The sequence below is a fragment of the Aythya fuligula genome, chromosome 7 (genome assembly GCF_009819795.1).
Source record: "Aythya fuligula isolate bAytFul2 chromosome 7, bAytFul2.pri, whole genome shotgun sequence".
Taxonomy (NCBI): Eukaryota; Metazoa; Chordata; class Aves; order Anseriformes; family Anatidae; genus Aythya; species Aythya fuligula.
The window spans coordinates 4,821,834-4,835,295 of record NC_045565.1 but is presented as its reverse complement, the minus strand read 5'-3'; the positions used below and the strand labels follow the sequence as shown (position 1 = coordinate 4,835,295).

At 47.9% G+C, this 13,462-nt stretch overlaps 1 protein-coding gene across 1 annotated transcript in view; it reads right to left on the bottom strand.

Annotated features, from left to right (window-relative positions):
- The window catches only part of LOC116491118 (hexokinase-1), a 40,506-nt gene extending 31,922 nt beyond the window's left edge, over positions 1-8,584 (bottom strand). The window contains exons 1-2 of the mRNA XM_032190848.1: positions 8,309-8,584; positions 5,845-5,953 (exon numbers count right to left, since the gene is read on the bottom strand). Of these exons, the coding sequence (XP_032046739.1) occupies positions 5,845-5,931 (87 nt within the window). The 5' untranslated portion in view covers positions 5,932-5,953; positions 8,309-8,584. The remainder of the gene's footprint in view (positions 1-5,844; positions 5,954-8,308) is intronic.
- Positions 8,585-13,462: the final 4,878 nt, after the last annotated feature.

The following is a 13,462-nucleotide window of genomic DNA, read 5'->3' as shown; positions in this document are numbered from 1 at the left end:
GAAAGGGAAAAGCAAAACAGATTTATTTTATTTTTTTAAATGCTGAGCTAAAGCTGCTTTCAGAAGCAGCCTCTGCGCCCAGAAACCTTTGGGAAAACAGTGGAGCTAACCCAGACACCGTCCTCTGCCCCATGTGTGGGATCATGGCCAGGGCGGGGCGCATCCCCTCGCCACGGGACCAGAGCGACCGGGGCACAGCCCTGGGGTGCTGGGAGCCCCCCAGCTGGTCCCCAGGGGAAGGAGAAGCTCTTGGGCTGCTGTGCCCTGAGGGCTGCCACCTCCCTGCCTCCTCCACCAGCGAAACCCCTGCTTCAAGGTCGCTGCTGGCCGGGATGTGCCGCTGTTGGGTGCGTTCCCCGGTGTTTTCCCACCCCGGCAAAGCCTCGGAGGGCCCGCGCAGCGATGCGGTGCCCCCCTGGGAGCTGAAGGATGGACGTGAGCAGACACCGAGGTGACACGTGCCAGCGGCTCTCCCCCACACCCTGTCCTTCCACGGGGCTGGGAGCGCACACGGTGGTGATGCTGGAGGCTTGATTTGCATGGGAATTGGCTGCCAAAGTCCAAGTGATTCAGAAGCTGTTCCCTGCCTTTCCGGCTTCCTTTTCAAGGCTGCTTGAATTCAGTGGTTGCGCTGGCAAAACTCACGAGCTCCTTTGGCAGACACGGCCTCCTTCATGCTGCCCTGCTCGGCGCAGGCAGGCCGGAGAGGATTTCCAGAACCGTGGAGCTGGGCAGCGTCACGCCAAGCACCTCCTGCAGCATCCCCCTTGCACGGGCTGACCGAGCTCCCGCTCGGCTGCACTTCACCTTTCAGCCACTCTCCTCCTCGTCTGCCGGTTAGAAATTATCTTTAATTCCCGGCCCAGGCTTGCTCCTGTTTTCAATCCATCTGTCATCTGCTAACCCTCGCCTTTCAGCTGAAATTGCTCCCCTACCTCTCTGCTGCTCACTTGCTATAAATACCCGGGAAGGAAACCGTACACCTCCCGGCTTTTCCTTCGGTAAGTACGGCAGAGCTAGCTCGTTTTTCAGCTCCTTTCCCAGAAGACAACCAAGCTGGATTAGCAGCCCTTTTCCACACGTTCTCCAGCCTGAATCCATCTCTACCAAAGGTGGCAGCTAAAGTCAGGGAAATTGTTCAAGAAAGGGCCCAAACACCCGTGCTGACAGGCACAGTTCTCCAACGGGAAATACACCAACCCCTGCCCATTCAGGAGCACAAAACCTGGGGCTGCTGAGGCTAACTGGGCCATGAAGACTGCCCCGTGCCATCAGCCCTGCTCCCAAGGGACAGCACACCCTTCACCCCTCACCAAAAATCGCCCTGCTTACAGCCCGGCGGGGCCAGCAGCACGCTGGCTGTCAGAGATGTCCTCACCGAAAAGCTGCCCTGCAGCAGCCCGGGTCAAAATTTGCAAAGAAGAAATCATTTTGTGCACGTGTGCCTTTCCAGCTGCCTTTTGCTCCTGTCCGAGGGCAGCCTGGCAGCGCCCGGTTCCTGCAGGCTTTCCGTTCGTGGTGCTGCCTCTGCTCGAGGTGTGCAGGCTGCCCTCGTGTCCCCGCCAGCTCCAGCACCACCAAGATGCACAAAGCATCGCGGCAGGAGTGTCTGCCCGCTCCGTTAACACACTTGGACGAGCTCGAGTTCTTTTCAGCTAATCTTTGACCAAATGAAGGCAATTCAAACCGCACCCTCTCGGCTCTCGAGGAATTTGACTCAGCCAGCTAAAACTGAGAGGTACAAAATACCCAAACTGGCTGTGAATAACAAAGGTCTTCAGAACAAAGAAGGAAGGACAAATCTATTTTTATTTTCACCTGCCAAAGTTACGCCCTAGGAGTGAATTGAAATCACAAATTTCAGAAATCGTTACAAATCTTTTCTCTCCACTGACCGTTTGTATTACTTCATATTTCAAAGCTCGCCCAAAACCAGTTCATGTTTCCTTTAAGCTACAAAAAGCAATAAGCAAGTTCCAAACCATTACCCTGAAGCCTTCCAAGTTCTGTGCAATGAAAATGAGGCCCGTACACAATGTAAACCCCCAAATAAACTAGAGAATAAAGCATACGCTTAAGCAGGAGGTGGTTCATGTGACGGGAGTCAGCAGCAATTAATGGAGACGGCACCATGGTTTAATGAGCATTGCAAACAACCTGGTTTGTCTTCAGCTGTTGAGCGTGGCATTCAGGAAGAAGTTAACTCTACACCCTAAACGACATTAGAAAAAAAAGTAACAGCCCGTCTGAAGCAAAACAAGCGCGTTGTTTGCACATTTAGCATCTTTAACCTGCACCCCGTGAGGACAGCTGAGCATGTGGGCAGCTTGTGTGCTGTAACCAGCACTGGGATGCAGGAGCAGGGCAGCTAAATACCCCCACGGACACCCAGCCCCCTTGCAAGCCCTCTCTGCACCGCCAGGCATGCTGCTGGTACTGCTGGGGTCCAGGAGGAGCTGTGCACAGGCTGCCCGACACAGCCACGCAGCTCCCCACCTCTGCATGCCGGAGAACACCACCTCCTGCAAGGCTCTTGTGCCTCCTTACCACCCAGCCCTGGGTTTTTCCTTCTGCTTTACTGGAAAAGATCAATTCAGCAGCCAATTAATTACCGGCACCTAATGTACGCTGCCAGGCAGCCAGCAGGCTAATTTTGAAGTCTACCGTGCCTCGAGACAAATCACTGGAGGCTGAACGTGACACCTGATGACTTGCAGCTATTTTGATGGTGCTCTAATCTTATTGCCCAGGTTTAGCTGTACCGACTGAAGTCATTCAGAGTATCAACTCTCCCGGGTGCTCCCCCAATTCCCCCCTGCATGTTTCTTCATTAAGTGTTTACTGTTCTGTATTAGTCTGTGTTCAGATGTGACTCCCAGAGAAAGGGGGGATTTTGCTTTTAACCACGTCCATCGCGTAGCTTTGCTGTACGCAGCAGCTAAGTCAGTCCTACTTTCGTAAGGACAAATTCAGGTGGTAGTTGTGGGGTTTTCTTGCTTGCTGTTGTTTGCCTAACTGTCTGAAAAATGATCAATCCACATTTATCCACGTTGCATTTTCCCTTCACAATACTTAAAGCAAAGTGAAAGAGAGCAGCAACTCTAAGAAACAGTAATTTCCCAGCTCAGAGCAGCACGTCCAACTAACAAGAGGATTTTTTAGTCTCCTTTGAAGCTCCCGTTCCTCAGTAGGAGACCATGTGCTAGCGTGAAAGGAAGCACTGAGCACTGGTGCCGAACTTGGTGCAGAAGCTACAAAGAAAATCTGCAAGCAGCACAGATATCGATTTGCTAATGCATTTAACCTCATTCGGCTGAATTGCTTCTGCAATTTCACCTTGCCAGGAGGCACGGCAAGCAGGCACTACCACACAGCCGGCCAGGGGCCGGGGTGTTTCATCTCATTTTTCCCGTATTAAGAAACACGATTAGCTAGGAGCACCTTGGGGAGATCTCATTCCGTACACGGAAGAGGCCACGCCACACGTGGACGGAGCAGCAGGCACTCAGAAGGTGGGTCTGAAGCTCCTGGTACAGCACGTGAGAGCACATTTCCTAAGGACGAGCGCTTCCCCTGGTTAACCAAGGGCCAGAACAGGCTGGGCACGTCTCACCAAGCCAGATATCCCAGCCAAGAAAGCTCTGCGGGTTTCACCTGCACCCAAACACCAGCAAGGCCCTAAGGCAGGGACCTGGTGGGACTGCCAGGGCTCTGGTAGGAGAGGCCAGAGCAAACAACCATCTCCAGCCCCCCAGAGCAGGACCCCTCTCCTGGCCCTCTGGTGACATGGGCTGAGGACTGCCAGTGCTAACAACTGCCTAACAGTGTGGTTTTCTTTTTAATGTATACTATATATCATCAAAATAATGCTTTAAGTTCTACTGGTTTAATTTACAAGCTAGCATTTTCCATGCCTAGCAGTGTGTCTGGGCTGTCAGGCAGCATCACTGCGATACGCACCCCGCTGTCACTGCCTGCAGCAGCCGCTGGTGGAGAGAAGGCACACTGGGGGAAAAAATAAATAAAATAAAAAATAAATACACTATTTGGGAGGTCTAGCTGATGATTTTTTTTAAGCCTTAATGATGGCAAGTTTCATTTAACTGGGATCAAAACAATTTAGCTAACCAATACCTCCAAAACCCGTGGGCTGCACGAGCTGCTCCGCAAAGGACTTCCCTCCCCAGCTCCTCACATTCGTGCTTAACGCCAGGAAACATCTCTCCAGAGTCACACCACCACATGACCTCATCTCCAGCTACCGTGCTACGCAGCAGAGCTTCTCTTTGCAGCCGTACGACAAAGATGCTAATAATTGGAAGTGGTTTAGTGTCTGCCTGTGCAGTGTTTGAGCAGAGAGAAAGCCAGCGCAGACGGCAGGGCACAAACGGCAGCTGAGCTGAAGGGCGGAAGGGAGGCCAGGCGGCACTGTTTGTGTCCAAGCCTCCCCTGCTGGCTGGAGATGAAGCGGGACGAGGAGAGGCTGTAGGGAGAGGAAGAGTTCCTGCGGCAGTGGCAGGAGAGGAGCCCAACTTGGCAGCGAGATCCGGGCCTCAGCCAAGAGCCACCAAGCCCAGGCCTCTCCAGACACAGCTGTGAATGGGGTGATCCTAGGGTGATCCAGCGCCCTGCTTCAGTAACAAACAGGGAACTCAGCAAAAGTGGGAATTTACCTACAACTAAATGCTCTCTTGTCACTCTTTAATCTCAAACCCTGAACTCAGGAGCTTTATCACCCCATATTTATACAAATACCAATAATATAAATCTCCTATTCTCTGGTATTTCATAACATTTAAACGGAACTTGAAAGCCTAAATACCGCCCCGAGATGGATTCCTTCCCCATAGCAGCATACCTGGCAGCTCCAGAGAGCAGCTACAAAAGGAAGGCACCATCTCTTCTGTGCTACTGGCATCCCCTGCAGCATGGGGATTCACCACAGCAACTTCTCTCTCCCCAGTGTCAAAAGATTAAAACTGCTTTTACATCTCCACAAAGAAAGACTGTTGCATCAAGGAAGCACTTTTACTAGCGCTTTGGTACTAAGTCACCGCCGCAGACCATGTGTGTATACACACATGCACACCAGCATTTCAGCAAACTCAGTTTATAGGGCAAGAGAATGGCTGGGTTTCTATGGTGATGAACCTAAAATCAATTAATTGCCTTTCCCGACCAGGAGGTGAAGCATTTGTTTCATTTCAAAGAACATCTCTTGACTCCAGCAACTTGAAATGAGCACAAATGCAGACTTCTGATACACTGCTTAATCTCTAATGTTAATAGAAAGTTTACACAAATAACAATGAAAAATTAAGTATAATACAGAGTGCAAACTGGTCTGAAATTCCAGAAGTCAGGACATAAGTTTAAAATATTTCCAGTTTTTCCATTCAAATCGTTTATCCAGAGAGGAAGCAGATAAATTAAAGGATGTCTGCATAATCAGTAATTCACTTAAGTGACAAGGCAGTTACAATTAATTCAATGAAGAAAACACAACCTAACTTACTGTACTACACAGAGACAGCTTTCTGAAATCTGCTTTCAGCTCCTCACAGATCATGGAGGCACTTTGTCAAAGTGTAGCTCTAACACACCTTCTGCTGGATGACTTACAACAACAAAGCCAACCCTGAATCCTTACAAAAACCCGCAGGAAAGGGAAGGGTAAATGCAGGTAAACTCTGACAAGCAGCTGGCTTCTGTGCACTGGTATGCACTGTCCCAAGAGCGTTTTTAATCACGCACTCCAGACAGGTGTTTGGAGTGATACTCTCATGCTGTATTAATGATGCCCACCACCCTTTAGCCCCAAAGGGGTGCAAGGCAGTTACTTACTGGGCACAGCGGGGAGCAGCAGTAGCCGGGCACATCCAGGGCATTCGGCTCCTCCCATGTAGCCATAGCGAGAGCACCTCTTGCCATGTCACATTGTCATCACAGGGGGCTGACAACAAGAAAGGAGGCATATTTTGTAGGTTTTCACATCTCCCCCCAGCCTCAGGATGCCTATGGACACCCCATAGGCTTGTATATGCCTTGCAGACAGGTGCTCTATTCAAAACCCATCCAACAGCTGGGGTACAGTCACACAGGCTGGACTTGCAGTCAAGCATCACCCAGAAGCAACAGCAGATTTTGAGCTGCGCTGTGGCAATTTGGTGATATTTTTGGCCAACCTCTTGCATCTGCCTCAGGAGAGGTTGGGGGAAGATGTCCACAGCCCCTCCCAGCCTACCTCCACGAGCAGAGGAGCAAGGATTTTGGCTTCTGTGATTTGACAAGTCTTAGTCACAAAATCCGCACTTTTTAGCCCCAGGGAACCAGGGACCAGGCTGAGAGCTTTCTCCGGAGAGCAGAGGTCGATGTGCAAAGCTACCTCCAGTGTAAAACCCCAGGGGGTGAGGGGGACATGGTGGGCTCAGCTCCCACACGCCTTGCCCCGGCGTGGGCACCCTGCTGGACCCCCAGCACCATTTGGGCTGCCAAGGGAAGGGGCGACAGGCCCTGCAGAGAGAATCCACCTGCCATGGTCCTGCCATGGTCAGCCACGTCTGCAGGCAGCTTCCCCTCACCTCCCCAGCCCCCTCATGCAGCTTGTGAGGCGCCAGCGAACTCCCTGTGAGAGGGTTTTCCACCCCATTCATTTTCAGGGTCCAGCTCCAGCTCCAGCCCCAGCCAGCCCCCAGGGCACCCACAAAGGTTTTTTGGGGTCCTCCTTTTCCCACCTCAACCTTTGCTCCCTCAGGCCACCCTGGCTCTCACAAGGTATTTGCCAGGTGGACAAGGTGCCAGTGGCGGGGCTGAGGGGACTCTGTGAGGAGAGGGCATGGCTGCCCGGCTGCTTCCAGAAGGTTCCAGCAGCCCCGCTGCAGGCCACAGCCGAATCCTTCAGGGGAAAACAAATTGAAGAAGTGGCAAATTGAAGAAATACCAAACATCAGAGTAGTGAGGGGAAAAAAGGCGTGAGGAACAGCCCTGCAAGTCCCAAAAAGGAGGGGAAGTCTGGGTACCAGAGCAGAGACCAACAGCCCATCGGGAGACCACAGTGGGACCGGTCCCCACACTGGTGATATGTCCACACTGGGAAAGGCGTTTTTAATTTTGTCTTTGGTTCTCACAATCCAAATCTACTTTGGCAATGAATTAACTTAATTTTCCCTCAGTCAAGTCTGTTTTGCCTGGGACACCTGATTTTCTCCTTTATCCTGCTGAGGATGGGGGTGGGAGCAGCTGGGTGGGTGTCTGGCAGCCAGCCCATGGCCATCCCAGCACAAATACAAACCTCAAAGAGATTCTGGGCTGATATTTTCATTCTCAGATTTTTCACACGCACAAAAAGGGTAGATGGGGAAGAAAAATTTCAAAATTCATGTACGTATCAGGAAGTCCTTATTTTAATTAAATAGGTTTCTCTATCCCTCTGACCCGTTCCTAATAGCAACAAGAGTCTGGGTTCATGACATTCTTGAAGCTTTTTCTTTTTCTTTTCTTTTTTAATGTAAAAGAAGAAGCTAAAACACCCAGAATAAAGTTACATCTTGGTTTTGCAGACAGAGGAATTCATGTTTGGAAAGGAGAAAAACACTGTGGCTACCAGGCAGCATTTGAGACCCAGAAAATCCCCCTCAGTTGCTCTAACACCTGCCTCAATATAAGATGCTAATATAAGATGCTACTGATCCAGGCCTCCAGCACCAATCTGCAGGGATGCACGCCATTCACAGATCAGGAGGTCTCAGGCTTTTCAGTACAGGCCTGGACAACCCCTTCCTTCCCCCCGCATGGCAGTGACACCACACGTGGCTTAATAAATGGTTTCCTGGGTGGTGGGACAAGCACCCTCCTCGCAGTGCCTTGTCAGCACCCCGAGTACTCAGGGAATTTTTGCCTCTCTGAAGCACTACTTATTCAAAACAACAGGGCTCAACTCAGATTCTTTAAACTTTGATCGGAGCTGGGACAATTTCAATTTCAAAGTCAATTTCAAACTGCAAAAGAGGAATTTGTGTAAAAATAAAACTGAATTTTTCACATACCCTTGACTTTATCTGGAGAGCAATCTGGACAGTAAGATACAACCACCAGCACAAACAGGATCCCCGGTATATTTAAAGAGCAAAAAGTCCCTATGAAGCCGGGCGACAGTGGTGTTTCATTTGGATCTGCTTTCCAAATACTTACACAGCATCCCCTTCCAATCACAACATGCCACTTTGAAATGCCAGTACCACTTAGCTCCTGAGTCTATTAGACCATGAAACAATAAACCCAGAGATATAAAAATAACCCAGATACCTACTTTAGCACCCAGTTGAATTGACAGGTGTTATCCCGATGGCTCCGTGGAAAAAGCATCTTCAGAAATGCCATACCTTGACCTTTGCACAACAGGCGTCATGAAGATGGTCTCCAAAAACCAGTGTCTTCCCAAAAGGTGCTAATATTAACTAGAGCTCTTTGTTTCTTTGCACTCAAGGTTTCTCCCTGTCAGCTTTCTGGCATTTGCCAGCGTGGTGCACGCTTTATTGGGCAGATATTTAACTGCAAATTCCTTCATACTTCTCTATCCGCAGCATTCTGCAGCTAAAGCGCTAACCAGCCAGCAGATGAAAATGCCACTTATTGCTTACTCCTGCTGCAGTTTGTTGAATTAAAACCTCTTTGTTTGCAAGCTGTAAACAAGTTCTTCTTAATCTTTCAATAAAAAAATGTCAATTATGCTCTCTAACAATGTAACTTCATTGTGATGAAAGAAGGCATTGCTATTGCACTAATCATGATAACATATCAGCTGCTTTTAGAGTCAATTCCTTTTTGTGCAAAATTTAATGACCATGCAATTATTCAAATTTCAGACTAACAGACTAGGCTTTAGACCTACAATGCTGCTCCCTTGCTCTGAAAACACACACTTGAAAGCAACAGAAAAGTCTCTAAAGTAGAACTTCCAAGCTCAGAACACAAAACACCTTTAAAATTCATTCAGCACAGCCGGACTCGGGCCCACATTAAACGCAGCTACTTCACTGGAGAGCCTAAAAAGAAAGCCAAATCTTCAGCATGCTATCGCAGGCGCTTCTCAGGCCCGTGGCTTTCGTTTGGCTTCACTGGGGGCCGTGTTTATCTCCACCTTCCTCGTCTCTCTCTGGTTTCAGTGCATTTCCTGCAGAATCGCTGGCCGCAGCAGATGTGCCCTTCGGGCATTTCAACTTTTTTTTTTTTTTTTCTCATGCCAGTATTTATCCCATTTGTTTCCAGAATCAGCTGCAGCTCCCAAATCAGCATCTGTAACTTTCCACTTTGAAGTATTTAGGACACGCCTGCTAGGAAAGCATCTTCCTCCTTTACCTGCTCAGACCCTCACAGACTCTCACTCCCTGCCCTTCCGTCATCCATTTTCTCCTCCTGCAGAGAGCTCCCCGCTACAACAAAGTTGTCCATCACCAGCTGATCTGCTCTGTTAACTGCTTATGTCCCAATAACCATTCTTGTCGTCCTAACCATGCTTTATTTGTGTTTTCATGCAGCCACAGCCAGACGTGGCTGCTGCCACAGGACTTCAGCTCCCCCCGTAAGGTGCCTTTCCCCCACTGCTGAGGGAGCGCCTGTGCTAAACGCAGCCCTGCAGGACTCATCCCCTCCATGTCTCCCTGCTCTCCAACTCTCCACAGCAGCAGAGTAGAGCCTTTTTTCACTCCCAGGAGGGGCCAAAGACTGCAGCAATGAGGACAACCCTCTATACAGCCTCAACGGGAGCAACCCCAGTCCTACAGCTAACCAGATGGCCCAGCACCACCATATGGTTGCCTTATAGGAACTGGGACTTCCCGCGGCCTTCCCAGGTGCACAGAAACCTTTGCCAAGCTGAATTTCCAAATAGCAAGAGGCAAATTAAGAACCGCAAAAATAGTAAATTGAATCAACATCGCGGGTGTTTTCAGAGCTGAACCCTGGCATTTTTGAAACGCCCAAGGCGAGGAGCTCTGTCGTCCTGCCAAGTCCGAAGGAAGCAGACACTAGTACAGTAGCCACCTCACTGCCTCCCTTCCCTTTTTATCCTGCTCATGAAATGATAATAAACTGAGCCAGTTGACTTACTTATAGCCCTAAACAATCCTTGTAATTCACTGCTTATAACGTATCACACCTTGCATTGCTCTTACCCCTCCTCCCCACTACTGTGACTTACTTTAAGATGTTCCAATCTGCAATAACAAATCTATGGGGAAGCTTTGGCTGTTGCTGTGCCATACTCTTCACACATCTCTCCCTTCTTCTCCAAAGTCTTTATCCTTCCCAACAAAAAGAAGAAAAGAAGATACAGTGGCAGTGAAACCATTTCGGTCTTTCCCCTGCCCATCTCCTCCCTCTGCTTTTTTTTTTTTTTTTAACCTATAGCTTTATTTTTATTTATTACTTGGGTTTAACTTAATGCTTTGTAGATAAAAATAGGAATTCCGTACTTGTTTTGAAAACTAGTCAGGAAAGATGAAGGGTGAAAGGACCTTCCAGTCCTTCCAACAAGCTCCAGCTTGCTGAGACTCCCCAGCATTTGGGTCTGAATTCCTTCACAGGAGACCTCCAGCCTGGAGTCTTTTGTCTATTTTCCTGTAGCATATTCCTTGTGCCAGTGGCAAAAGTTTTCTGGAGGAACCCATATTTACAAGGTATCTTAACTGTTCTGTTCTCTCTCTGTGGCACACAGTTTGTTGTCTCTCTAGAAGTGCCAAGGCCACGTGGGGCCCTCAGACACGAGGCACAGATGATATGTAAGACTGGGTAGGGAAGGGGCTGAAATCCAGAAGACATTAAAAAGCACACAACAAGATCAAAGTTATTTTGGCATTTTCTTCTCTGATAAACGTGACCACCACTTCACAGCACTTTCAATGTGCACCTGCAATGCAATAGGATCAACAAGAGGAAAACATTAATTTAGCTTTCTGTGCTTTTATACCTTGCCTTAAATCCACTGAGCGGATGCAGTGCTGGGACAAAGTAGACATCTGACTTCCCTGCCTCCCCAGACAGGCCATCCACACTCATGCATAGGAGTAGTTCTGTGACGTTTTCTGTTGTTGGTTTTGTTGTGTTTGTGTGCTTTGTTGCTGATGATGGTTGTTTTTTCATGATGTTGTGTTATGGGTTTTTGTTGTTGTTTTGTTTTTGGTTGACAAGCTACCTACTTGACAAGTCTGGGAAATGCTCGGGATGGGCCCTCAGTGATGGTCCACGGCAGCAGAGGTCCTTACAAGAAAAACTATGAGTTTAGAAAGCTGGACAACACTGAGTCTCCCAAGTCCCTCCTCCCTCTCCATGCACCACTACACTGACATTGTATCTGAGACCCCACACAAAAGACAGCTCACTTTACAAATGCAAAGAAACAGATGACAACAATACTTTCGTTTTGGTATTACCTACATTTCAGCCCCCAACTTCTTTACACTGATCTGCTAATCCTATATAATACTGACTTCCCAAGGGAGATTATGCTAATCAGGATTTCTGAAAGATTTACACATGATCCTATATTTACTTTTGCACTGACAAAGGGTGGATGTCACCAACGAGCTGCTGCTTTTCTCTGGATTATGAGTCAAGCACCAGCGCTGTCCAAATCTATAGCCACTGAAACACCTCTTTAGCAGGAAAAACAATATATTTAGGATCACCTTTTTCCCACAGTTGAAAGGGTAACTGCAACCTCATACTGGGAGTTTCTAGAAAGCAAAAGCCTTTATACCTCTACCCAGTTAAAACTTTCCAAATCAAATGTATGACTCAGATCTGAAAAAAGATGTTCACGTCTTCAAAAAGCAACAAAACAAAAATCAGTTTTAAGAAGCACCAAACACGTTGACAGGAGGGAAAACCCACAGAAGTGAAATATCATGAAGGTACCAAAAAAAAAAAAAAAAAAAAAAAAAAAAAAAAAGTAGAAAAGCACATCTAAGACATGAAACTTGAAGAATCCCATTTTATTTTAAACCACCTACCAATGTTATGTGATCAGGCGTACTATGTGTTTTTCAGAATACTGTGTCGTATTTAATAGAAGGCCTCTAACTTTTATTTTAAAATAGGACTTTCAACCGAATCACCACACACAACGTGCATAGAAGGGTTTTGGCTCAGTGGCTTGATATCCATACAAAACAGACTGCAAGTTTGCAACACTCCTTGAGTTTCCATACATCAATATAATCAGGGACATGAATGCTGCATCATTACCCGGATGGAGAATATTTTGTCTTAGTGTCAGCTGAAAGCCTGTGTGTTTATAGGATCCCTGGGAAACTACAAGGGATGTTTGTAGCCCCCGTAACTCTCACAGCCCTTCCCTCCTCCATGGCTGCCCAAAAAAATCCTTGCTCAGCAGCCTCCCCAGCCTGGATGCCATCTCCCTCCCCGGCAGACGTGTTATCGGGTCTGTGTGGCAGCTGCCTGGGTTCGCAGCAAACCTACAGAAAAGGCAAGAGCGTGTGTGTGCTGGGCCTTAGGGACTACAACAAGAGCTGTAAGTGCCGGGCACTTTGCAAGCAGAGTTTCAGGTTCATGTGATCAGATTCCACAACACCCACAGATTCACTGGAAAAAAAATGCAGATGCAAATATATATATATATATATAATATATATATATATATATATATATTATTGTTGTGTGGGGTTAATCTACTGCAGAAAGGGAACAGCTGCAGCAGAGGTGCAAACTGACTGTGTGAACATTTCCCTAAAAAGACTAAAACGAAAATTCAAAGCAATACGGAATTCCTTTCTAAATTTAAAGCAAGAATCTGCACAAGTGGTTTACCTCGTGTTGTTACTGATACGCGTTCCAGTTGTGCAGAGCCGCCTTTAGAACAGAAGCGCAATACATCCTCTGCATCATACTCACGTGTCCATCATGAGGCAAGTCCATGTCACCTCTCTCCAGCTGTACAGGGACATATTTCACCCACGGATGTACTTTTGCAGATTAGCACAATCCATGCCCCCAAAAGGACCCAGAAGTACAAAGCTAGTACAAGATCGCAGAGTGCCCAGGGGAAAAACAGCCAGTGCAAAACCACTATTGCAAGACTCTGCATAGCCCCAACCCTTGATTTTTTTTTTTCCTGTACCCAGCTAGATATAACTTTGCCTCAGCTACACAGCAAGCAGTTTCCGTGACTCTGGGGACTCTGAAATATAACAAAAAAGGAACATATTAAGCTGCATGGCAGGAGGAGGAAAACATTACACGTGAGTTCACAACTTGTCTCTTCTCCGTTGCTCAGCACAGGGAGCTCAGCATCATGAGGGACTCCTTCAGAAACAAAAACGACTCCCAGCTACTATTTTTTACCCATCCTGTGGCTCCAACACTCAGAGAGCTGTTGGCGTATTGCTTTTAATAACTACAAACCAGGAAAAGTCTGTATCTTCAAATTTTGCATTTGCCACTGCTA